Here is a 24,137-nt window from a genome sequence, read left to right as displayed (position 1 = left end):
TTATTTCCCAGGAAGACCAGGATCAGAAACATGCCTATGAAGACTCAAGATTCCTACAGTGCTTAGTGAAGATTCTGGCAAGGAAGGGTGCCGAACTGGCTGGAGATAAGTTTTACAATGCTGTGGGGGACACTCTACAGACTGGTCGCGTTCTTGATCTAAAAAAGAAGCCAGGTTGTCTTCTGAGGCTGTGTTAAGATGCACTCCACTTGAGAGGGATTCTTTGGATTTAGGTTTTGATTTTTCAAGGTCTAGAAATTCAGGACACTGGAAGGGAGGAGAAGAAACAAGATGGTAATAATTAAATCGGTCTCTTCCAGGCTCTTGTTCTGCTCAAAGTTAGCACATTCAGATGGTTGCTGGAAAACCATGTTTGAAAATTAAGCAGTGTACTGAAATATTTTTACATGTTACTGCATTTGATTTAATGTAATTGAATGCAATTCTGTTGATTAATTGTAGAAGCCTGGATATCTTGTCCCCTCCTCAGACTTGCGCATATGACATCAAGATACACATATGAACAGCCCTTTCTGAAGGACTGAATATTCTTGAGACTCAATCTAAGAGTATGGATTTCAATATTCTTGAATTTGCAGGTTTGTTTCAGAACATAACTCCAGAATTGCATCATTCTGAACATTATAACCATTTGGATTCCAGTCTCGGCACTCAGTTCTTCACTTTTAAACTCGAAATTTGTGTGAAGTGTGCAGTGTGCCTGCTGATGTTTGCAGAGAGTGGCCATGTTTCTGTGCAGAGAGAGAGATGTGTATATGTTTTGTGCAGGTATATGCATGGTGGGTTTACACTTCTGAAAACTATGCCTGCGCATTTGCTGCCCTGATAATCTTTGTGCACGTGAACCGATGCCTTCTGGATGTGTTGAATTTACTGTGCCCATATGTGTTCCAGCATACGCACGAGGAATCTGACACAGCCAAGCAGGCTGGATTTACTAATCATATGCTACATGACTGATTTGGGATTCCTAGACATGCAGCAGCCTGTTTGGAAATGATATGCCACATCTCTGCCCAAAGTGTTAAACTCCAGAAATCCCAAACAAATTTGGAAAATAATCAAATTTTGCCTGAACAGAACAGGGGTGGAAAACATATATTGGGAAACACAGGTATGTCACAGCTTTGTACATTTATATTTCCAGCAGTAGCAAGGGACTGGACATAAGAATGGTTTTTTAGCCCCTCCCACTTCCATATGTGTATAACCATCATGCTGCATCAGCTGAACTTGTCTGGCCTGTACCTTGAGGAAAACACAGTCATGGTGCTTCTCAGGACTTCATGAACGGGACCTATGGCAGGCGCACCCATGCAGGCAGGTCTGATGCTTGGAAAGTGTTTGTGGTTTACAGCCATGTCTAGTATTTGTCATTTCTGCTAACTTTTGTGAAGAGCATGATAATAAAGTAAATCAGTCTGATTATAAGATCATTGTATGGATCTCTACAACCCTCACAGAAAACGTAGCCTCTGAAACTGTGGTATCCAAGTCCACTGTGGAGGTGCTAGGTCAAAATAATAATTTCATATTCCTTAAACTAGTGAACAAGCACCTAGATTGGTATGCATTTCTTCCATCATAAGCTAAAAAGATTAACAAACCTCTTTTGATCTTATTGGACGCATACATACCTGAGATGAAGGACTGAAACTTCTGTCTGTTTTAATTGATGCTGCTGGCTGAAGCTTTTGTATCACCCGGGTTGCTGGCTGTTGATACTCCGCACCTGCAGTCACCATGCTATAGGCAGGTGGGATGAGCGCTGACTGCCTTTGCAGAAGCTGCAGGATAGTTTGGATATCAGCAGTCATTTGGGATTCAAGCCTAGAGAAGTAACACAACATCAGTTAACTCACGGTCAGGAATAGGTATATTTTAAGATACTGATTACAGATACATTCAAGAGGGACCTGCAGCTTATTAATAAAGTAAACTATTGCTTGTTATGACATGACCATGTCTTAAACAGGAAAGAACAGAAGAGGGAGTACTGAGCCCTTCCAAAGCTTGCTGGCTCTCCCTTTCCTTTGCAGAACATACCTGCATGCTTGTCTCTGATCTTTTTGCTACATTAAGAATGAGTTCATTACTGTCCTTTATGTTTGCAACAAAAAGTAACACGGGGGACCAGGTCTTTGGTTGAAATTAACTGGAATAAATGTACTCTCTTCATTGTAACTAAATTGATTTGTACTGGCTGAGGAAGGGACACGATTTCTGATGCATCTGACAATTAATTCTGACATTCCCAATGCTAATACAATGTACTGAAATAAACAGAAAACCATTTGTGTTTTTCCACAGTTAGAAAATGAAAGATGCTTTCAAGATCATTAAAAAAACCAACAGCTCAAGTATCCTTACTGTGAAAATTTATTCAGACTTATTCAGGCCTCAGAATTAATGTCAACATTTTTGATGTTCAAATTTAGCAGCTTTTTTCTCTTTTTTTCCCTTTTCATAAATTTGTATGTAACTTCTGAAACACTTGAGCTGCTTATGTTGTTCATACTTACAATTCCATACCACTGAAATGATTTTCAAATGGTCTTGCCAAGATCTGTGACAAACTCAGCCATAGGTAATGCCTATTGTGCCTCCCCAGCTGCTGGAAGGCTACAGAACATGCTATGACAGACTGTAATACAGATATACAGCCTTCTGTATTGCAACTCTTCTGACAGAGTAAACAAATCTTTGTCAGCAGCCTTTAATGTTGTAGATGTTACTACTTGGGCTCCCTACAGCAGCAGAATTGATCCTGTGCTGACAGATTTTTGCTTTCACCAGGTGCTTCACTGATACTATTTTTTATCGTGTTGGAGTTGTCCATTGCCTGTGTCATTTATTTATAAAAGCATCTATGAAATTAATCCAAAAGGTATGCCCAAAGGATATTTAGGATGCTGTTTCTTCCTTTATTGGGAGAAGCAGGTTTTGTGGCATCAGCTCTCATAAAGAAAGGCCCAAACCCAGACGTTACAGTCAATCACGCCCTACTGGCCCTCCTGTTCAGCTCCCCTGGGTTCTTTGCTACTTGCAAATACGCTGATCTCACACAAGCATGATGCTGATGCCACAGGGGAAAATACTGCAGCAGCAGCAGCAGCAGCAGCAGCATGCCACCATCCAGAGAGCTTCCATCTGCTAAACCTGGGCCTTAACATCTCAGTGAATAGAAGGGATTTAGCGTTGCAGGACTTGCATCAACGATCGTCTTTGGCTTTGAATTAACTCCAGGATTGCTCCCTTCTTATTTTGTTAGCACTTGATGGGAGTTTCCCAGTATTTCAAATCAAAGAGTATCTCTGGTAGTCTTTATTCATCATCATTGCACGTACAACTTCACCCTCCTTTCTTCAAAATTTAAAACAAGTCCATGTCATGCCACCCAAGGGTGAACAAACAGAAGAACCTTAGACGCTTGGCCCACAGTCTCCATGAAATTCCAATTGCTTAAAGAGGAGAAGCAGAGATAGCTCTAGGGACATATTCCTCATACAGTGGCTTTCCAGCCTTCTATATCCATTTAATAATTTGAGTGTTATGCCAAGCCTCTAACTTGGCGTGGAAAAGTTCAGGAAGAAGTGACCATGCTTTTTAGTCCAGCAGGTCAGATCTGACATAAGCAGGAAAGAATATTGTCTGTTACATTCGTAGAAGACCCAGCAAGGCCCAAAATCCTGAAAGCATGAAAAGCTTTAAAAACATGAGAAGAGTTAAAGAATAAAATGATTTAATAAAATCCATAACAATTTAAATCTTAGTTTATCAGCAACAATGATATTTTCTCACTCAAGAAAATACTGAGAACTTGCATGAGAATTTGATAAACCTATGGGTAAATTTGAGCTATAACTTCTGTTTCAAGAGCTTAAGATTTTAGGAAAAGAAATGTAACCGAAAGACTACACACTGTTGATGGGGAACATGCAGCTGTTTAGTTATGTGACATTTACAGTTACTTAGATTATTCGACTTTACTGCAATTACAAATTATAGCAATTTAGGCTTACATGTTAAAAATGTCTTTTTAATGTACTGTATAGTATTCAGAAATGAAAAATACTATGGTTTGATTGGCTTATGGTAGATGAAGGAAGCAATATGCAGTTAACCTGGCTTTAAACTGATTGCTAAAATATACAGCACAGAATGCCAATGAAGAGCTACTAAAGTATAATTAGGGCAAGTGCGTGTCATAGTATTTGTCATGGAAAAATATTGAAAGTAATGGAATTGCATTGCAAATAATAAAAAAGCCACAGACCTGAGCATAGGGCAAGTTAAAATTAAGTGAAATTACATGGTAAATTATAGTGTAGGATGGATCAAAATTCTGTAACCATATTTTTAAGGTGCTATAAGCTATGCTGCTTAGCTGCCAGCAAAGAGTAGTATATCAGAAAGCAAAAGAGAGAAGGAAGAGACATTTTATTAAGCAAAGGTAATAATGGATTCTGACAAAGAAAGCATCTGTTTTCTGTTGTAACAGCTATAAGTATTTTGCCTTTGCATACTCCCATGTCTGTCTTATTATAGAGACAGTTGCAAAATAAGTTAATGCATCAAAAAGGGAATTTGTCTGCAATACTTTTTTAAAGGAAGGCAGCTGGCTTACTTTGGGTCTCCAGGAAAGAAAAAGTACTTAAGATATTGAAGATACTGAAAATTGCCATTTTGTGGACATGTAAATATCTAGGAACAGCATTCTGGGTGAGATGAGATTGAAATTTGAGAAGTTTAGGTGTCTCAGTACAGCTTCTTGGTTAAAAAGCTGGTCTCCTAAACAGTCAATCAAGGAGAAAGGCTCTTCTGCAAGGCAATTCACAGTAGCTAATGTGGGTACCTAGAGGTAAATGACATGAATATTCTGGCAATGAATTAAAAATTTTGTACTCAGCATTCCCAGAACAGGTTTTTCCAAGAATCTGGAAGGCTGAACTTAGGTGATATTTAGGGTCCTCAGAATACATACAGACAACAAAGTGATATTCCCATCAGGCATATTTTTGTACTTTTGAGCTTCTGAAGATCTGAATGCTTTCGGAAACTTTCTGCGCAAATTCATTCCTCCTGTAGCGTCATTAGTATCTGTTGTATTACATACTCTTTCACACATATGTTTTTTCTGGTCATATCTCTGTTTTTACCTGTTGAGTTGTTCTTGAAGTAAATCTAATCGATTCTCCACTTCCCCATATATAAAGTCACTTTCAGTTTCACAGATCCCCCATGTAACATGGGGTAATGCTGACTGAATCGGGGAGTCCTGGTACTCCTGGATGTTCTCCTGTTCCCAGTTTCTTTTATCAGCGATAGCTGATGAAAAACAGAACATATAGAAGTATAGGTTTATATACATGCTGTTAGAGAGGGGTTGGCACCCCTCAAGCATCCCACTTACTTGTGTTTCTCAAAACCTTGAAAGTCAAATTGGAACATTGACACACTGACTGAACAACTCTCTTTGTTCCTTACTACTCTTTAAGGAAAGATAAAAGTGGTCGCATCCATGCTAACATTTTGAAGCTGTAGATAAACAAGCAGCTTTGTCTAGTCAGCATCACCAGAATTCTCCCACTGAATGGCTCCTATTTCTTTAGTTTTCTTTCTATTATTTTACCAATTAATCCCCAGTTTTCTCAAGGTGTTTTTTTAGCAATTCATTATTCACTGAAATTAGAAATATTTGTTCTAACCTAAATGCATTAAATGATGTACTTGAATGTCTTTGTGTGTTTGAGAGACCTGGCTAAGACCTCTTCTCTTGCCCTTGAATGTGCTATTGAAGTGTATTTACTGTCTGGCTTTTTGGTGTAAAAGGAGGACTTGCTGCATTGCATTTACAGCACTGGGCATGCATTACAGTGCATTGGAATGCCCCCTCTAGAGAAAATTGCCAGACCTCAGCTAGCTGCCTTTCTCACCAATAATTGTAACAACACTGCTTGTCTTAACAAGGTTGGTGAAGTGTAACATGTTTTCTCTGAGACAGAGGCCATTTAATGCAGCTCATACTGCTTGCAAAAGGATACTGGTTATTATTTTCAAAAAGGAAATTGATTTTCACTGATGTAGCTTTTAGCATCACTAGCCTCCAACCCAACCCTTACATCATTGCGTGTCTCAGAGACTCTTACAGTACTGTGGGGTGAAAGGTGCCAGTTCATTTTGTTTAGTAATTTGTGACTCCTAAAAGAATGAAATATTCGGCATTGCTGGGTCAGTCAGAGATCGCTTTAATACTAAATGAAGCTTCATGGTAAATAATAATAATTTTTTTTTCTTTTTCTTTTTTTTCTGTTTGAACTGCAGATAAAATTTTGGATTAAGATAGAGAAAATAAATTTATTTCAAGCTAAAAAAAGCTCAGTTACATTATTAGGATCTTACTGCAGAGTTTCAGCTATCTTACTGAATGTAGCTACCCTTCTAATCCTGATGTATTGTATATACAATATATGAAGTATTTAAAAACACTCTTTATTCAAGTCATTTATATTTATTTCTTTAACTCCATCCCTTTGTAAAAAAAAGATGATGACTACTCCAGGTCTCACCCTGTACCTGCTGTGCCCAAATTCCATCCCTCTTGTCCCTCCCAATTCTTGGATGTCTGTGATCAAACACTGCACCTTACCACCCAAACAGAACTCAGGGGCACTCCTTCCTTTTGTTTGGATTTCTGGTTTGAGCTATTTCTCCTTCCTCTTTCAATTTGCTTAATTTACACCTCTGTGGATTTATTAATTAGTTTACATTCTTGGCTCTAGGCTGTTTCTCCTGTTCACCAAGCTGGTGAAAGGTTACAAAATCATTTATCATGGGATATACTAGTTGCACATATCCTTATCAGCTATAGAATGAAGATCTTGCTGTGAGCTTTGCAGAGCCTGCAGGTGACATACTTATGTTGAACAGTGCTTTTTCTACATCTACCCCCCCACCCCATCCCCACCCCAAGCCTCTGTTACTTTGAGTGAATCTGTTGTCATGCAGTCAAAAATTTCTTGGTACCACTTAGATTCTCCTCTGCTGTGATAAAAAAGGCTGTTAAAACTTTAACACCTGCTCAATACAACTCCCATTAGGGTTGTATTTGTAATTATTCAACTACATGAAGTTACAGAATGTTTTAAAAGTTCTTACTGCGCTCAGGCTGCTACTCAACATACAGCTGGACAAAATCCTTGGCTGCTTATAAGGTGTCAGCCTCTGTTGTATGAGTAGTTGGATTTGAATTCCACATCCCCTAGTAGTCCCTGAATGGTTTGCTCAGAGCTTCTCCTAACACTTGTCTTGGCGCTGCGAGCTGATAACTCAGCATAGGTTACATTCATTTCACACTTGTGAAATTTTTCTAAGCAACCGTAGCAGCTAGAGCCATGTTTCAAAGAAAAGAGAAAAAAACACAGTGTGGGTGACATGTGACAGGTTTGTCCAAATTATATTAGCTACTGCTTTTCAAACACATCTTTAAGCAGTGTTGCTCTAAGTAAAGCAATTAAAAAATAAATAAATAAAAAAATTTCTTGCTCAGATATAGTATTTCAAGTAGATTTAGCCAGGAAGGGGAGCTCTCACTACATGACTCTAAGTGGAGGAGGAGACTTTCTTCTCTTTTTTTATCAGAGAAAGGTGCTTACTGCATTGTCTGATCTTTGGTTAGCAGGTGGTAGAAGGTTTCCTGGAGCTGTAGAGAGTGTTTGAATTTCATGTGACATGACCTATAACTGGTTTTATGCACTGGGCAGAAGGAAGGGGAAAGAGATTTCATCTTGGCTACACAGAAACCTGTACAGCTTCTCAGCCACTTAAGCCAACAGAAGGAAAGAGGCAAACGGTGTCACAGAAGCATGTAATTTGGTTTTAGTAGGCACACATGGCACAATTTGCAGTGTCCAAGGAAGTTGGAAAGCTCTCAGCAAAGTGAAGGGAGCAAACTATGACAAATTCAGGGGTAAAATTTTAAACGATGGATGTGGGTGCAATGGATGTTGTAAATACAGTGGACTTACTTTTAAGCAGTGAATTTCGGGAGTAGAAACTAAAAATATAGGCCATACATTTCACTGCTTTTTAATGTCTTGTAAAAACCAAGTTGTTGGTTATTTTACACAATAAACCATTCAATAAAATCATGTGTTTTTCAATGCCGTGGATTATCTCAGGAAAATCACAGCAATTTTTTGTCCCAGAATATGTATTTGTAGACTATTACAATAAACATTTAATTTGTGACAAAACAAATGAATTGTCACTCAAATTATAAAATAAGTTCATACACTATAAGCAAGTTAATACACTATAAGATACAGTATTGTACTGTTCTAAGCATCTTTTCAGGTACTTCCACATACACGAGTAACCCCAGAAAAGCCCAACAGCAGTTACAACTTTATAACCAACTATGGTCTTCCAGGGCTTGAAGAATCCTAGACTGAAAACTAAATCAATAAATGTATAACTAGGTTCACTTGAAATTCAAGAATCAGTCTTATAGCCCAAATAATGACCAAGTGAAAACAGAAAATAGCATTTTTCTGCAATATGTAGATTACCAGCTACAGAAAAATTATCAGGTCTTCTCAAAAGAGCCATAGGTTTTAACGTTAAAAGTTGCATTTTAGGATTATGAGAGAGAAGTTTATGCAGTTTCTGCCCACAATATACAATACATTATTAACAGTCTTTCCATTCATCGGTAGTAATGACCAAAGCTTAAAACAAAACTAAAGATAATTAAATATGTATCAGTCACAGTGGTATAAATTGCAGTAGCTTTATACAAGTGCATTTGTATTCAAGATTTATAAGGTACCATACTATATGAGGATTATAAACATACATACCTACATACAAGCAGAGTTTATTTCAAAATTTCATTATGTTTATAACTACTTTTATGGTAAGTTATAATTAATCTCTAATTAATAGCAGGAGTAAGAATTTAGTTTAAAACATATATCAATCAAAGCTGATCTTATTTTATTGACCTTGAAGTTTTTATGAAAGTTACAAGAAAGGTAATGAGCTTTCACACACGTTACCAGAAGTGCTAGATTACAAAGTGGAAAAAAGAATGTGGTCTTAATCGAAATATGTAACCTTTAGACATGCTAAATTTAGCTCAAATAAAATCTGCAATAGGTTGCCTTGGAAAATGTTGCTATAGCTGCAAGGACACATTTCTGGCTATTGGTACGGGAAAGGTAAGCTTTCAAATTGCAGTATGTATGCAACAAGTTTATGTATGTGGTGCAGATTTATGTAGCCTTAACCTTAGGAGACCAGACTTCACATATTCATACCTTTGAGATGTAAAAAATACATTGTTTGGCCTGGTTAGTCATCAGGTTCATTTAAAATTATAGCCTAAAAGCCTAAAGTTTATTGAATGATGGTTAAATGGTTGAATTGCCTCAATGGAAACAAACTGCTGGGGAAAACAGCACTAAACAGTAAATATGTAATTCTTCCCTTCAGACTGAAACAATTACAAACGAACTTGCAGCAATATTTAAATTGTATATTAATCCAGGGCTTTTCAGTAATTTCCCTTCTCATCACGAAGAAAATTAATATTTTAGTATATTAGATGTAATTTTAATTATGTGATTTAACTCTATGTAAAAGTAACTGAGATTGCTTAATAGTTTCTGATCATTTGTCATATACAAAAGCTCAAATCTTTGTTCTTGTGTTTTACTTATGGAAGTCAGGATTTGTTCTGTGTGATGTAATGGCACTCCTTTTAACCAACACGTGCAGCAAAATAGTATAGCATTCTTTTAAGCTATTATGAATTTTTTTCACTTAATTTTCGTTGTGCCTTGTCAATAGAGACTATGAAACTAGTTACCTGAAAACATTTTTTTTGTGCCTGTGCAACCATCACTAGGTTTATCTAGCTCTCATTATCTAGGATTTTTTACTGTAACCCAACCCTGGCATATCAAACACCCTTTGAGAGATTCTTTACTGCTTTGAATGCAGTTTTCATCCACGGGCACTCAATGAAGTCCAGTACTAGTTGATAATTTTAAAGAGTTTGTTTAAATGACTTTCCTAAGGCAGTTCAGTTACAAGATGATTTATTAACAAAGCCTGGAATTGCCTTTTGGAGGTTCTGTAATCCAGTCCCACAGCCAGTGTATTAAACTACATTAATCCTCTCGAGAAATAATAATTTTTGATCTAAAATATTTTTTCTTGTTAAACTTTCAGGAAACACAAAAGTAAATATTATGTAAAGAATCAATAGAACCATTCAGAAAATGATTTTTGATAATCAGACTAAAAAAGGTGTCTACTCAAACTTTACAAAGTAGCAACAGCTAGATTACCTTTGCAAGAATTGCTTCTTTTGTCAATAAGAATTTCTTCAGTGGCATGAACCATTTCTTCAAAGTCCACCTCTGTGGTTTTCTCTGTTACAGATGGGTAATCAGCTATCCCAGAGAACAGGGGCTTTTGCTCATCTTCAATGGAGGACACAAAAGATGATGACCCACTTTTTTTCTCCTCAAAGTGTTTCTTAATAGATTGATAGTATATGGTGGTGTCCCCTGAGGGTTCAGGATCACTCTGATCATTCTCTTTGAAATAATCTGTTAAATAGAAATAATTGTGTACAATAATATGCAGTTCATGAAATTGTGTTTATTCTGGTCTGAGGATGGAGATGATTATTATATCAGTTAGGAAGTTTATTAGAATAAATTACTTTAAAGCCTTTTTTTGATTCCTGTACCGGAGGAGATTTATATTTCTTTTGAAGTCCTAGAAGACATTTGCATGTTTGTAGTAAAGATTCGTCGTCCCTAAACCATACCTCATTATGCAAAAAGTTGCTTATATCAAAACAGCAAAGGTTTTATCCAACACAGCACTCTTGTTTACTCACTGTTTTTTCCAGGTGAGGATCAGATTTGAGAAAGCTTTATATTCCACAGTTTAAAAAATTAATTTATTATTTCATTCCCTCTTCCAGTTTCTCACATTCTTGGGCATTTCTCACAGTCTTGACAGGCTAACAGTCATAGATGTCAGACTCAGTATCAGAACTCCTCATTTCAGTTATGCCCACATAAAAGCATCTTTGCTGATTATTCTTTTCCCAGAAAAGGCAAAGGTATTAATCAACCACTCAACCTCAAAATGTCTGGGCCCACCTAAATAGAGAGCATATTTCTCCACGCTCATTACTGTCAAACCTATATTTAGGATTGATATGGTAGAGAGAAACCCTATTGGTACAAAAAGAAGGGAGTTCCTTATCTGTCTTTGTGGGATCATGTCAAAACAGCTTTCCAAAGTAGCCCAAATTCCTTAGCCTTTAGAATTAATTTCAGTTCTCTGAACATCCCATCTTTTGAATAAGAAAAGTACACAACATTCTGTGATAATATGGTAGCAGAGTACCAATCAAGTTGAGAATAAATTTTTCATTAATCACATTCAAGGTCTGTAGTGAGGAACAGCAGATTCAATCCTCTTAAGAAGTGGCAAATAAAACTAGATTTAAAGCAGATGCCTTTAAAAACACATGGTAAAAATTAAATAGGATTCAAACCCAAGAATGATCATTTATGAATATAGAGAACTCCTGATTTCTTTTCAGCATAAACTTGAAGCTAATTTCCAATTCAATATTTGGTTTTACCTATTTTTAACTGAAATGTCAAGATAATTCCAGTTCTGCTATTTATTTAAAACACATTTTAGCAGGGTAGTCTCAACAACATATAAATACTGTAACTAGTTTGCATTAGCTTCCTGGGGAGACAGCATGATTTCCCATCTGCTTTGTGCTAATTACTAATCAACATAGCTCTGGAATGTCTGTAGTCTTTACAGCCTACAGCAGTGGTTAATACCACATTTAGTATATTCCCTAGGTTTCTTCTCTGTTTTCTGGTCACTACAAGGAAATGAAACCATGGCCTCATCTAATCTTCTTTATCTGCACATAAAGAGAATGCAATATCTGTACGGAGCACTCTGCAGGAGTCCAGACATCTGTGAGCAGTGAGGGCAGGTAATGGTGAACAAAATAAAACCAATACCAAAGCAGGCGTCCTGTAACTGTACCCTCTAGAGTCTCCAAGGGCAATTATCACAGCCCTGGACTGAAGTGACTTTATTTGGCTTCTGTTAAGCAGGATTACTAGCTATAAGTGATACTGGTGATACCCTGATACTGCAAAGGCATCAACACAAATGCAAATGGACTGGCAGTGTAAAGCTCTTGGGGGGTGCTCGGACTGGAGAGTCGAGTACCATGTTCTCTGCAATCCCGTCTCCAAAATAGTACAAAACCAAAAGAAAGCTTCATAAGAAGGTTCTAATGTACATGTCTCCCATGGCTTTTCTTGTGGGAATATATGGTGAAACACATACAGTCACGCTGCAGTAAACTGTCTTAATTACTTACTGCTTGACTGAATCCAACCTGTGAAAAAGACCTTCTAATGAAAGCTTGAAATTGCCATTTTTTAGGGTAATTTTTTATGTTCATGGGATTTTGTGCACTAACAGTAGCTGTAATGAGCACCCTGTGGAATACAAATCAATCAGTGGACTAATTTTAAGAGGAGGTCATTGAGACTCTAATGAAAAAAATTGTTTAGCAGCTGAAGTATAGCAGACTGTCTTATCTGTCATATTCATAGAATACTAAAATATCTAGAAACAAGAAGCCAGATTCTGCTAACAATTACACTGCTGTAAAATCAGGGTAATTCGATCGATATCCCTGCATTTACTCTCCATCTATATCAGAACAACAGAACATATTCTTTTCCAAATGCTATCCAGGTATAATGAACTCACTGGCATTAGAAGGAAAGCAGAGATCTGTTGAATGTAGGGTCCTGCCTACTGAAATCAGGGAAGATTTGTTCATCAGCTGATCTGTTTCAAAATATGCATCTTTGGCTTTACCGCTGTTGCTTTATCTGCTAGCCATCTGGCTACTTTTAGAGAGTTAAAAGTTGTTTTCCTTTTAAAAGACTCTTATTTAATGCTAAAGATTCTTCTGTCTGGAGAATAATCCTGTCATACTCTGCACCTAGAGTAGGAATTAAAATGGAAACTGCATTTTTTATTTGGCTCTTCAGGACCTGATGACGGTGCAAGCTCTGTACGTCAGCTCAACAGCTTAACAGTGCCTCTGTAGCTCAGTGGAAATATATTACAAATAATATCTAGGTAGTGCTTTATTCAGAGTGTGAATTTCTCCAGTTTCTCCTTCCTTTTGTAATGAAATCCAGTCACTGATTTGGAATGAATTTTCCAGAAGAGAAGTTTTCTCTCTGTGTATGTGTACGTATGGATAAGTTCACTTTCTATCACGCAGACTGCAGGTTTCAAAAGGTTTCTCTTCTCCTTTCTCTTCTGTTTCCAAAATAAATGTAATCGTTAACCCCCCCCCCTCATCCTGGTGCTTCCTCCTTCCTTTTCCAGTAAGACAAGTTTCACTCTCTGATTCTGATTGCTAGAAACCATGTTTTGCTGAAGATGATTATTTTGTAACTTCCTGCTTTACCAAACATGTACAAACATCATTTGCACTCTTTATGGGACTCGTTTCAGCCTGTTATGTGTTTTGGGTGCCTGCCAAGTTTACAGGCAATGTCCTCTGACATTTGCTGTCTGGAAATTCCAAAATCTTCATAGTAATTATCAGAAGGTTTGTGTCCTGCTTTTTGCACTTGCACTGGCAAAGGAAAGGAAGAAACGGTGTTGTCATCAGGGCAATGAAATATAGGTATGACATAGACTCACAGAAATACTGGCATAAAATCCAGCTTGGTGGGATGGTTGCCAGAGATTAAACAGGTTTCTTTTGTGTGCCATGGTCAGCCTGTAGTATTGAAGTTTCACATTATTCAGACAGTGGCAGTCTGCATGGTCTGACATATTTTCTCTTAATGTATTAGTCTGCTGCAAACAATATTGGTGAAAGTGTCAGTAATATATTACATGTAGAGCAGCATTGTTTAATACTACTGTAATTTCATTAACTGGAATCTGTCATACTTAATCAGGGCCCTGTATGTACCCTAGTGTTTCTCAAGGTGGCAAACTTTTACTCCCTTTTTCAGCCATCCAATAAAAAGTCCCATAATATGCCTAGACAAATTCAATTTTGTGCAGGAAATGAGGTGAATGACTTCCTCACCCCCTGTCCTGGTTTCGGCTGGGACAGAGTTAACTCTCTTCTTAGTAGCTGGTACAGTGCTGTTTTGGATTTAGTGTGAGAATGATGTTGATAACACTCTGATGTTTTAGTTGTTGCTAAGTAGCGCTTATCTTAAGCCAAGGACTTTTCAGTTTCCCATGCTCTGCCAGCAAGCAGGTGTGCAAGGAGCTGGGAGGGAGCAGAGCCGGGGCAGCTGACCTGAACTAGCCAAAGGGCTATTCCATACCATGGAATGTCATGCTCAGTATATAAACAGGGAGGAGTTGGCCAGGAGGCGTGGATCGTGGCTCTGGCATCGGTCAGCGGGTGGTGAGCAACTGCATTGTGCGCCACTGTTTTTTTTTTCCTTCCCCCCCCTTCCTTTTTTTGTTATATTCCTTTTCATTACTACTACTACTACTACTACTACTACTATTATTATTATTATTATATTTCATTATTACTATTTTTAGTATTATATTTTACTTTAGTTATTAAACTGTTCTTATCTCAACCCACGAGTTTTACTTTTTTTTCCTTTCCTCCTCCTCACCCCACTGGGAGGGGGAGGGGAAAGCGGCTGCGTGGTGCTGAGTTGCTGACTGGGGTTAAACCACGACACCCCCACAGAAAGCAATTTGTATCCCAAGCCATAAAACAGATAATCCTTATCATTAACGTGATCTGCATAACTATAAATCTGTTCAGCAGACACAACATCTTCCCTTTCCTTTGAAAAAACCTACCATATTATTTTACACTACACCAAGTACGTCCCTTGGTAAGGAGAAATGCACAGTGTGACTGGGAAGGAGGGATGGTTGATTGCTCAAAAGGTCTACAGATCTTCAGATCCCCAGCAAGTATTTTGGTTCAACTGTTATTAGCTCTTTCTTATGCGATATTCACAAATATTCCTGTGGTGGTCAATCTGTCTTTCCTACATATGAACAAAATATTTGCTAGTCATCATGACTATTTGTTATCTGTTCTTTAATTTTAAAATGTCAGTTACCTTGTCAGAGAGCAGAAAAATGCCTTATGTGCCCACCCATGCATCACGGGCAGCAAATATTTGGAATGAAAAGTCAGTGACCAAGCATTTCAGATAGTATATTAAATACAATACCACAAACAGGGTTGAAAAAGTGCAAAATCTCAAACATGTCAAAAAATCAAAAGCTGTTGATGTTTTTTTCAAGACCATCTAAGGAACCTGAAGGTGCACAAGCCCATGGATCCCGATAAGATGCGTCCGTGGGTCCTGAGGGAACTGGCAGATGAAGTGGCTAAGCCACTATCCATCATATTTGAGAAGTCGTGGCAGTCTGGTGAAGTTCCCACGGACTGGAAAAGGGGAAACATAGCCTCCATTTTTAAAAAGGGAAAAAGGAAGACCCGGGGAACTACAGGCCAGTCAGTGCCTCTGTGCCCGGCAAGATCATGGAGCAGATCCTCCTGGAAACTATGCTAAGGCACATGGAAAATAAGGAGGTGACTGGTGACAGCCAACATGGCTTCACTAAGGGCAAATCGTGCCTGACAAATTTGATGGTCTTCTATGATGGGGTTACAGCATTGGTAGATAAGGGAAGAACAACTGATGTCATCTACCTGGACTTGTGCAAAACATTTGACACTGTCCCACACGACATCCTTGTCTCTAAATTGGAGAGACATGGATTTGACAGACGGACCACTCGGTGGATAGGGAATTGGATGGATGGTTGCACTCAAAGAGCTGCGGTCAACGGCTCGATGTCCAAGTGGAGACCAGTGACCAGTGGCGTTCCTCAGGGGTTGGTATTGGGACTGGCGCTGTTTAACATCTTCGTCGGCAACATGGACAGTGGGATTGAGTGCACCCTCAGCAAGTTTGCTGAAGACACCAATCTATGTGGTGCGGTCGACATGCTGGAGGGACCAGGTGCCATCCAGAGGGACCTTGACAGGCTTGAGAGGTGGGCCCATGCGAACCTCATGAAGTCCAACAAGGCCAAGTGCAAGGTCCTGCACATGGGTTGGGGCAATCCCAAGCACACATACAGGCTGGGCGATGAGTGGCTTGAAAGCAGCCCTGAGGAAAAGGACTTGGGGGTGTTGGTTGACAAGAAGCTCAACATGAGCCGGCAATGTGTGCTTGCAGCCCAGAAAGCCAACTGTATCCTGGGCTGCATCAAAAGAAGCGTGACCAGCAGGTTGAGGGAGGTGATTCTCCCCCTCTACTCTGCTCTTGTGAGACCCCACCTGGAGTACTGCATCCAGCTCTGGGGCCCCCAACATGAGAAGGACATGGACCTGTTGGAGCGAGTCCAGAGGAGGGCCACGAAGATGATCAGAGGGCTGGAGCACCTCTCCTATGAAGACAGGCTGAAAGAGTTGGAGTTGTTCAGCCTGCAGAAGACAAGGCTCCAGGGAGACCTTATCGCAGCCTTCCAGTACCTAAAGGGGGCCTACAAGAAAGCCGGAGAGGGACTTTTTACAAGGGCATGTAGTGATAGGACAAGGGGTAATGGCTTTAAACTGAAAGAGGGTAGATTTAGATTAGATGTAAGGAAGAAGTTCTTCACTGTGAGGGTGGTGAGGCACTTGAACAGGTTGCTCAGAGAGGCTGTGGATGCCCCCTCCCTGGGAGTGTTCAAGGCCAGGCTGGATGGGGCTTTGAGCAACCTGGTCCAGTGGAAGGTGTCCCTGCCCATGGCAGGGGGGTTGGAACTAGATGGTCTTTAGGGTCCCTTCCAACCCAAACCATTCTATGTGTCTATGAATCTATGATAATGTGAACACTGATGTTCAAACCATGCCTATGTTTTCCACCATATAGATGGGGAGCAGAATAAAATCAGTCAGGGAAAATGGTAATCCTAATTCCTGAAATCACTGCTTTTCACTTAGTGGTGTAAGAACAATATAATCGATACATAATATTTATGTAATATAAAAAATTACTGGTACTGTGGAGCAGGACATATTTTGAGGAGTGATTCCAGAGAAGTCTACTCAAGTTGTATGCAGGCTAAAGTGCTCTATACAATGCCAATCAGGGACCTTAGGATTATGAAACTGCTAATTGAAATGCTCCTAATCCTTTTTCCTTGCTGTTTGCTTCATACTTAGTTGAATGTGACTGGTATGGAGTACATCATTGCTAAATATAACTGAGTGCCTTCTGACAGACTAGGTAACAGAAGAATATAAAAAAGGAGGAAGCTGACTGCTTGTAAACATGAAAATGAAAAACAACCCAGTGTCTAGTCATTCAGTAGATAACTGTTGCTATGGTGAAGATATACCTTTTTGCTGTATTTTTCATATATCTAAGAATAAAAGAAAAAAGTTAAAGTAATTTATGTTCCTTTAAGATATATTTTTATAACAATGAAATCCATAGGCAAAATGTCTGACACTTTTGTTCCTGTTGCCATCCTTTCTTTGACTTGGGTCTTTTGGATTGGGTCTCTTAACCCAATCTGCAATTAATATTTTTAATTGAAAATTACGTTCATACAGGACCTTCCAATGACAGACTTCAGAATGGATTTTTAGTTCACAAGTTCTATTAACTCTTTATTGCTTAATTTTAGTGAATTTAAAATCTTCAGAGAGAAAACTGTACTGATTTGCAAACAGTCTTACGGGAAACAGTATAAAGAACTTTAGTGGATTTATTTTCCAGTGGGAGAAGGACGTGATCCCCACAATCTTTAGAAATGCATAACAAGCAATAGATAAAATTCTGGACATCATTTTGTATGCAACATTTGAAATGAGAGCTACTTCACCTTTGCTACCAGAGAATTTATCTGAAAACTAATTTTGGCCTTGTCTATAGAGATATTTAACCCTTCTCAAACATCAGAAAGTACTATAACTTACCCTGAATTCACTTAAACAAACCTAAGACATTTATAAATCTTAAATTTTAGTGCTTGAGCTCTTGTCTCTCAGAATCAACTTGGCCTACACTCAGCCTCAGAGTCCTGACGCTGCATATCATAACATCTGGATGTTTGTCAAAACCAGCCTCAACTCATGTCCTGACAGGGAACATGTCCCAGGAAAGGTAATCTGAAAGTCCATTCCAGAAGATGAACAACTTGAACAAAGCACTCTACTATTTTTCAGCTGAAGAGAAATTTGTCCATTGTCAGGACAATCTTCTATTGCTGTCATGATCATCTCAGGTCATGACTGGTGACCAGGGAAACTGAGAAGTGCTGCCTTCGTAAACATTTTTGAGTGCCTGCTCAAAAAATAGCTTGCTCCAACATCTGCACATTACCAATACATCCCTGAGGACAAAATCGTACAGAAAAAAGCAAAAACTTTTAAGGAAAGTTTAATCATAACGTCCTTATAACTAACAACTTGAAGTGATAATAAAGCATAAATTAGTATCTCTAGAGGTTTTTCTTGCTCCTTGGTGAAATATCATTAATGATTATAGCACTGTTAAAGTTAACAGAATGTCTAATTATTAGTACTAGAAAAATTACCTACTTTTTGGATGGTTTTATTGCATGAAAATTGTATGGAAAAATCACAAATTTAGTGTGCATGAAAAAAGAAAAGTAGTTTGAAAGCTGTGCAAAATGTCTTTTGGATAGTCTGAGAAGTTCAGTTCTAAATATTTTCCAAATGATCTCAGCTGAAAAAATAGAAATTGGTATGGTCAGGAGGAGTTGGTCCTAAAGCTCTGAAAACAAACTGTACTGTTAAAATCTGCAGTGCTCTTTGTATAGCAAGGGTCTCTGAACAGGAAAACTATTTATATATCACATGTAATACAGTAATAATGCTTAGTACAATGAGAGAATTAACATAAAGGCTGCCTTTCACGTACACTTTATTTGCTTTTGTTAATCTAAATAATCACGTAGTATTCTGGTGGTTAGTTGCACTAGAATTCACATTTAAAAGTGGAAAGTTACATTTGCAGCTTTTTAGTTATAACTAGAGCTGTAAAGCATACAGTGCCTACTCATTGATAAAGATATTTCTTCACGTTTGAGGACCACAGAATTAAAAATTTTAGAAATAAAAAAGAGCAATGTAATGAACCCTGAATTAATCACATATTAATTAATAATTTAATTTAGCAACAGTGCCAGATTTTTATGATAAGATGAGGACTGGCTACATTACTACAATTTTTTCTTCTGTGAACATCATGTATAGTTATGCCCTTCTACAGCATAATATCCAGCAGAACTTAGGTGAAACAAAGAACAAGTGAAAATAGATTCTTTCCATCAGAGATTTTTTGGCTTAAAAATAATCTTTTGAAACAGATACAGTTATATCAAAGCTTGGCCATTTTCAGAACGTGGCAGAGACAAGAGTTCTTAAAGGTGCACACACGTTTCTTGAGACATTTCTTAAGCTGGTAGAAAGAACTTATCTAAAGTTCCACCAGGCACATGGACTTGTGTATCTATAAGTCCTTGTTCAGCACCTTGGTACAGTAGATGTGTGTAGACTTGTCAGACCTTAAAATCTGAAACAATGCCAAAGACTTACAATGGCTCCTGAAACCTGGGCTGTGGAGATCCTTATATTCTTCAGCACACTTTTGTTTTCTTCCTTCTTCCTCGCTTCTACTCATTATGTTTCCCTTCAGATTTCCCACCTATCTTTAGGACCCCTTACTTACAAAATGTACAGTCAGATATGTGTGTGGTATTTGACTAACACCAAGGAAAAATGATGTCTGTCTAGAAACTGATGCAGGAAGATTCCTATTCCTAGGAAAAGTAGGTTACTGAAGGTTATTTTAGGAAAGTTAAAACATTTTCTCCTCTCAGTAGTAAAAAGGCTTAAAGTTCTTATTTTTCTATGACTGTTTTTAATGACAGAAGATTCCTTTAGTTCCAATTTCATTCATAATTTGGGAGCTCCTAAGTCTTCACTGTGGAACCTAAAGATACAAACTAGTGAAATTCCATCGTTACAGCAAGTCCTGGCAATTTTGCTGAAAGGTTCCACTAGGTTGGATAGTGATGGTGAAGGAAATGAACTGTACTGGAGAGAGCTGTTTGGATTACTGTTCTGTCTCAGTGCTGCTTGTGAGAGTTTGGTAAATTAATGTGTGTTTTGCTGTGTTGCCTCTCTGAGCTATGAAGGTTTGGATGATTCTGGAAACAGGGAATAGCAGAAGATACTGAAATGTCCCCCCGCCATCCTGGACTAAAGACTGGGTAACTTTTCTGTAAGGATCCATGTTCCTTTTTTTAAATGGACTAAGAAAGGAGCTAGTTTTGAATAACTGAATTTCAGACATATTTAAAAAGCCAAGAATTTCAAAGTTGAAGTGAGTATGCAATCCTTCATTTATTTTGTGCCATTTTTAGTACAATGAGATAAGTTAGGGATGGAGTGACAGCCTTATCTCTGAATTTTCTTTGCTTTGTCTGGCTTTGTATCAACTTTAATGCTAATCAGATAATAATGGAAGGACAATTCTTGATTTATACTTCAGGAAATAATACTATACTTAAAAAATCAGAAACAAAGAACTATAAACATGCACCTCAGAAGGGATTCAGGGCAAAGGCCAAAGTAGTTCTCCTATCAAGTTTAGAACTCTCTTCTCTTTTACAAGGAATTCAGCTTTCACTGTAGTAGTATTATTACTTTTTTTTTCAAAGGATGGCTATGGGTATGTGTGACTGCATACAACATTTTGATCAGATTTGGCCTCTGGAAACAGCCTTTTTGGGAGCAACTGCTGGAAACAAGACTCTTCTGTGGAAGCTCCCCAAGGTGGCTCGTAGGCACTGTGGTAACAGCAATAACAATAACAATAATAGGAGCAGATGGAAAACTGCAGTGATGGGCTCTCTGATGACCATATACTTTTTGTTAGGGGTTTCATGCTGAAGGTAAGATTTCAGGGACATGAGGTCTTGTTTCAAGCCATATGCTGCCTGCCAAGATATTAGTTGTTTCCTGGTCATTTAACTACCTGACACTTTGGATGAATATTAGAAACTCTTTTCTAATTAAGCCCAAGCAATCTTCATCAGCACAATACTAACAGTTTAACACAGTTAAGTAAGAGCTTCAATTATTGTCCAGATTCTTACCCTACTTTCTTGCTGGGGACACAGCACAGTGCTTGGCTGAGTCATCTACTCATAAAGTAAGCATTTAAATATATAAGCTGGGGGAAGGAGACAAGAATGGGAGAGAGCAGGGGCAGGGGAGTGTTTCCCCATTCTCTCAGTACTGCTTCACCTCATACGTTTAGGCAGGAGAACCAGTTCCTGAAAGATTTCCTTGTCTTCTCTATTGCCAGCCACGGCCTCTGGATACCTTGTGTAATAAAGCTATGTTAATATGGTTTGGCTTCTTAGCCTGGATAGTACCTACAAGCACCGCACACTTAAGGTAGCTATACTAATCAAGATGCAATTAGAATTTATTAGAGCTCTGGCTTCTGTGTTTACTTTGAGAATAGATCAGTAGATACTTTTGGAAAAATCTGGTCAAGAAGCATAACTCTTCAAATTAAAATTAAGTACTATATAAGTTTACTTAATTAACAATATGCTAAAAATGAAACACTGCAAAATGCATTTTATATCCCACTTGATTGTTACAGTCTGTGTCAACATGGGCAAGTGCATGCAATAATTGCGTAACAAGATTTTGTAAGAAAGAACTTTCTTTTGTGGTCTTTTAAAATCATGTCCATGGAAATAAAAATTCCATGTTATGAGTTCCCTGGGCCAGCTGACAAAAGTTAAAGATTAAGTATTCCTAGCTACCTGAATCTCCGGTTACTAATTTAACAATATAACTCCATTGGAGTTCTTATCATCCTCTCAGCTAGAGTCCGTGGGATGATGTTCTTGTTTTTGGATCACAGCTAAAAATCCAGAATAAGGATTTATTTCAGTAAGGTTGTCATTACATTCTCAGTTAGTATGTCCATGCTGGTTTATTTAGCCAGTATTTTAATTACCCTGGATATGATGGAAAGATTTTATATGCCCTGTCAAAAGAACAAAGGGTGGCTATGATTTGGCTATGTAACAAGTACAGTTTTAGCCCAAAATCAGTTTTCTCCTTGGAAAGGATTTCATACCTGATTGCTTCTAGGGCTTCAAGAAAATTACCTGTGAGTGCCCAGAACAGGTCCAGAATTTTGACAGCCTTCAGCTAAGGGTTACATGAGTTAAAGTTAAATGCAAAGAATACATCTTTTAATGAGAATAATTAGACACTGGAACAATCCCAAGAAGGTTAACATTTTAGAGCCAACATTAACAAAAAGTTAAACAAGATGCTAGCAAAAGTAATAATGCTTGAACTCCAGAAAAGTCTTTTCAAAACCTCAAGTTTTCAAGCTCTCAGTGAGCTTACTTACACTCTGTCTGTAACTTTTGCATTTTTTACCTGTATGTTTGGATTTCATATTGATGTAACCAACTCTAGTGATGCCCTATTCAGCATGGGATAATACATCTGCACTCAGAACTAGCAGACCAAAAGAAACTTCTTGCCCTTATATGTTTCCCTTGAAATTAGCTAACTCCCACAGAACTACTAGAGGAAAAGGAGAAATGGGCAAGGAAGGATTGTATTCTGCACTGCTGAAAGAGACAACAGAATGTAGATGGAGCAGCTCATTGTCCCTCGGTTTTCAGCAGGAGACTAACTTGCCAACCCAGCTGAGAGCTTTGTTTGGAACTGTCAGGCAGAAATACTGCTTATTTTAAGCAGTCATGGAGAGAGTTTCTTGGCTGACTGTCAAGCATCTATGGCAACTGGCTAAGGCTGCACCTGCACCTGTGCAAGGAATATCATCCATTATTCTGACAGACCTGCAATGAATTCCTTTTGGGTTAGAGCAAGAATAAGCCGCTATGTAGTGTGTGTGTGTGAATTTTTGCAGGGGATTTCTTGTGGTATTGCAGTCCTTTCTGGAAGCCAGAGAACAAGCTGGTCCCTCAAGTAGCCTTGTACCCTTTAAAATCACATTATGGCAGAGCCCAATGTACTAGCTAAGATCAGTTTTTGTTGACACAGGTAAGAAATGGTGGAAATACGTATAGGTGGAGTGAGAAGGTCTTGCGTGGAAAAGTAATGGTACTAACTGCAGATGCATAACAGAGAGCTGTGATTTTGTTTAACCCCTGATAAAACTCGTGCAGGAAGAGTTACCATGGCAACAAGATCCAAATCAGGCTAGCATGAACTAAAGGCCGAGATAACACAATCCCATTTTTATCACTCCAAAAGGGAGAAAATCGCTGATGATCACACTAAAAATGGAAACAATACAATTTCAAGCTGCATAATATGCTAGCAGGTCAACAGCTGAAAGCAAAGAATGCCAGCAAGAAGACCATTTCATGAGCAACCTCCCCGCCCCCCCCCCCCCCCAATAATTACAAATCAATAAGAATTTAGTGAGATGTAAAATATCAAAATATGAAAGTGAGAATGCTGGGTGTGTCTATCCTGTTCAAAGTGTAGTTCTGAAACCAAAATATGATTGTTAAAAGTCGTCATACAAAACATACTTTTTATCTGTAAGAATACTGTGACCAGAAATGCATTTGCCAGCTGTGTGTTCAGGAACTCTGTCTTTTCTACTCCAGTTCTTCTGAGGCACTCGGCAGGATCATCCCCAAATATTTATCATTATAGACTAACTATGCTGGATCAAAATATAATGCCACTCCCTCCTATATGTAAAGTGTTGAAATCAATAGAATATTACTTTACAAGCCAGTAGTAACCTCTAGTACTCTACAACCTCATACAGGATGTAGGATGGGCCACAGAAAAGTGACATTGAAGATCTATGACTACGAGGTGTCTGCTGTGGCTATGGCAACATATAGAGAATCTGAACAGGGACTGGAGAGGGGCAGTAAGCCAGTGGGCCAAAAGCGTACTCAGTTCTTGGCAA

General features: G+C 38.4%; 1 protein-coding gene across 1 annotated transcript in view; it reads right to left on the bottom strand.

Annotated features, from left to right (window-relative positions):
• The window catches only part of KCNH7 (potassium voltage-gated channel subfamily H member 7), a 242,395-nt gene continuing 218,258 nt past the window's right edge, over window positions 1–24,137 (bottom strand). Inside the window, exons 13-16 of the mRNA XM_050899922.1 lie at window positions 10,377–10,628; window positions 5,181–5,349; window positions 1,659–1,851; window positions 1–267 (exon numbers count right to left, since the gene is read on the bottom strand). Coding sequence (XP_050755879.1) covers window positions 1–267; window positions 1,659–1,851; window positions 5,181–5,349; window positions 10,377–10,628 — 881 coding nt within the window. The remainder of the gene's footprint in view (window positions 268–1,658; window positions 1,852–5,180; window positions 5,350–10,376; window positions 10,629–24,137) is intronic.

The sequence above is a fragment of the Gymnogyps californianus genome, chromosome 7, assembly GCF_018139145.2.
Source record: "Gymnogyps californianus isolate 813 chromosome 7, ASM1813914v2, whole genome shotgun sequence".
In the NCBI taxonomy this organism is placed as follows: Eukaryota; Metazoa; Chordata; class Aves; order Accipitriformes; family Cathartidae; genus Gymnogyps; species Gymnogyps californianus.
This window is presented reverse-complemented; position numbering and strand designations above follow the sequence as displayed.